Source organism: Frankliniella occidentalis, unplaced genomic scaffold (genome assembly GCF_000697945.3).
Source record: "Frankliniella occidentalis isolate FOCC.00 unplaced genomic scaffold, Focc_3.1 Scaffold99, whole genome shotgun sequence".
Taxonomy (NCBI): Eukaryota; Metazoa; Arthropoda; class Insecta; order Thysanoptera; family Thripidae; genus Frankliniella; species Frankliniella occidentalis.
In genome coordinates this window covers 639,327-641,984 of record NW_026267228.1, presented here as the reverse complement: position 1 = coordinate 641,984, position 2,658 = coordinate 639,327, and the positions used below count along the sequence as shown (strand labels likewise).

Genomic DNA, 2,658 nt, shown 5'->3' with positions numbered 1-2,658 from the left:
AGAGAGAGAGAGAGAGAGAGAGAGAGAGAGAGAGAGAGAGAGAGAGAGGGCCGGCTGGGGCATGCGACTGACGCGATATTAACTAGATTCCCGCGATGAGTTTGGAAACCAGATTACAGACAGCGCCCGACCTTGGCGAACAGAAAAGGGCAAACAGCCAGAGAGAGAGAGAGAGAGGGGGGGGGGGGGGGGGGGGGGGGGGTAAGAGGGGAGGGGTTGGATGAGTTGAAAGAGAGATAGAATAGACATTAGAAAGTCAAGCCGCGCAAACGTTGTATTGGAGTGGGGCCCCGGTGGCTGACGCCTGTGGTCCGGAGGGTAGGCAACGTGCCCGACACGGGTGCGGGCGGGCAGCCTACCCGCGCCGGGGGGCCCGGCGCGCTGCGAGACAGAACGGCACAACCAGTCGAACCTGCTGCCTGGAGCTCCACACGATTGTGACGGTGGTTTTTGTTCTTTTGCTGTTTGCAGCGTCCATCTTCCCGTCGCCGTCCTCGTACTGGAGCAACCCCAGCGCCAACCTGTACTCCAACATCGCGAGCAGCCACGGCATGGCCCACGCGCCGCACCACGTCACCGGCCACCTGCCCAGCTACCCGCACTACGCGTGACACGCGCTGGCGTGACCCGACGTGACGGGCGGCGTGACGGCGTGGGACGTGCGTCACGACACGCGGGCCGACCTGTGCGACATGTGACTGAGCCGTGACGACGACGACGTTCCCGTGACGCGACGGTGACGTGTCCGTGACGTGACGAGTCACCCCACCGTGTGTGTTTTGCAAGAAATTGAAACGGAACGCAGTGCGCGTCGTGATGGACCGGTAGTCTCTGGCCGGCGACTCCACAGACACACGCGGCTGCTGCAAGTGCTTCTTTGTGTTCTGTGAAGAAAGAAGCAACTTTGCGTCGGACAGTGACGGTGAAGTGAAAGGACGCTTTTGGAACTTGGTGTCGATTAGTGATATTCAGAAAGAGAGGCGTGCGGCGTTGGACCGGCGGCGGGCGAGCCTAAGGGCGAGCCGCACGGGGGCACCGGTCTTCCTTGTGATTCTTTACCGTAATACTAAATAAGGTATTGTTTATGATAAGTTTAGATGTTGACTCGCGCGGGATTTAACTACTTTCATCCTGTTTTATCGTGTTTTTATTTTTGTTTCATTATTTGTGTTTTTATTTTATTTTTTGACTTTTTTTGTTACTACTTGTACGAAATGTTTGTGCTGTTTCGTCGCAAATAAGCGACATTTAATTGTAAACAATGCGCAAGGTGATTTGTTTATGCCAATCGATATTTTTGGGAACACGATAGAACTGTTGTGGAGTATGAACTATGAACTTCTTTCTAGTCACTGTCTCTGATTACGAAGCAGTGCAAAGCAGGTTCTTCCAGGTGGTGTGTTCTCGGCCACTGACTGCAAACCGGCTGGGCCAGAAAAGATACTGCTGCGAATCAGGACTTTGCACTGTTTCATATATTCAGAGGGAAAGGAAATGATTGTGTTTTGTGATGAATTTTAGAAAGCCTTAGGGCTCTACTAGATCTCGAAATAGCTTTGCTAGTCATTAATGTTGGTATTATGTTGTGTTTTGTTGGTTATAATTTCATCATTTAGCTTTATGCCCAGATCAGACCAATTGGTTGCACAAAAAAAAGTAATAGTTTTGAGTCGACCTGTTAGTTTGATGTTGCTGCGCAATTCGCAATTAGGAGAATTGTACAACCCCCGCTACGAAAACAGTATTCAGTAACAGAGTGGTCCCCCATTTTAACAATGAGTGTTTCGTCCCTCTTTCTCTTCCATCGATATTGCCGTTTAAACATTTAGTTGAATTTAATGTCCTTAAAATAAACTAAAAAACCGGAAAGCCATGCTTACTTAGTTTATTTCAAAGACATGCCTTTCAGCTGGTTTTCATTATTACTAACAAAATAACGATGTTTTCGTTACAAATATTCGGGTAGACTGTACTCTAGCTGGTGCTCGTCTTTATGAAATCTGTACCTAAGGAGTGAGTCAAATGGAAAATTAAAGGGGATCACAAAATGCGCGTACTGCTTGAACCCTGTCGTTATTGTCTTTGATGTTGATATATTAGCAAGAAAAAGTTAAACTGCCGAATTTTATCATTTATGAACTATATTTATTTGCCTGTAATTTTAATTGACGAATGTTTTATGTTCTAGTCTGGTATACTTGATGGTGAAGCTGTTGCTGTGTAAATACCTATTTATTACCTTGTTGTATACTGAAATGTACAGATTATAACAAGTATGAACACTATCTTAGTATTTAGTTAATAAAATTACTTAAAAGCCGAACATTTTGCACTCCGCGTTGAATTCCCTTTCCCTGATTCCGTCACAGTAGCCAGTGTAAACGTCAAGAGAACTGCTTGTCTTTTTGCGCACAGAAGTGGCGACAAAGCAGCCTGGTACCTTATTGTAGACTTTATTATAGAGAGAAAACCAAAACCGTTGGCCACACACCCACACACCTAAAAGTGAAGGGAGTTGGGCTGGATTCCTAAGCAGGATTCCATACCGCTTAGCTGTTAAAGTTGTTTTTTTGTTGTTGTTGTTTTCTCCCCTTGCATCTCCTATACTCCTTGCTCTCTGCTGGTGAGCCTGGTGGCGCAGCGCGGTGGAGGAGGGGG

At 47.1% G+C, this 2,658-nt stretch overlaps 2 protein-coding genes across 5 annotated transcripts in view; one reads left to right on the top strand and one right to left on the bottom strand.

Annotated features, from left to right (window-relative positions):
- The window catches only part of LOC113202966 (DNA-binding protein D-ETS-3), a 103,758-nt gene extending 101,435 nt beyond the window's left edge, over positions 1-2,323 (top strand). For all 3 annotated transcript variants that reach the window (XM_052269677.1, XM_026417425.2, XM_026417427.2), the window contains one exon: positions 472-2,323. In XM_052269677.1, the coding sequence (XP_052125637.1) occupies positions 472-611 (140 nt within the window). In that variant the 3' untranslated portion in view covers positions 612-2,323. The remainder of the gene's footprint in view (positions 1-471) is intronic.
- The window catches only part of LOC113202906 (protein split ends), a 29,082-nt gene that overhangs the window by 5,114 nt on the left and 21,310 nt on the right, over positions 1-2,658 (bottom strand). The gene's annotated exons all lie outside the window — the stretch shown is intronic.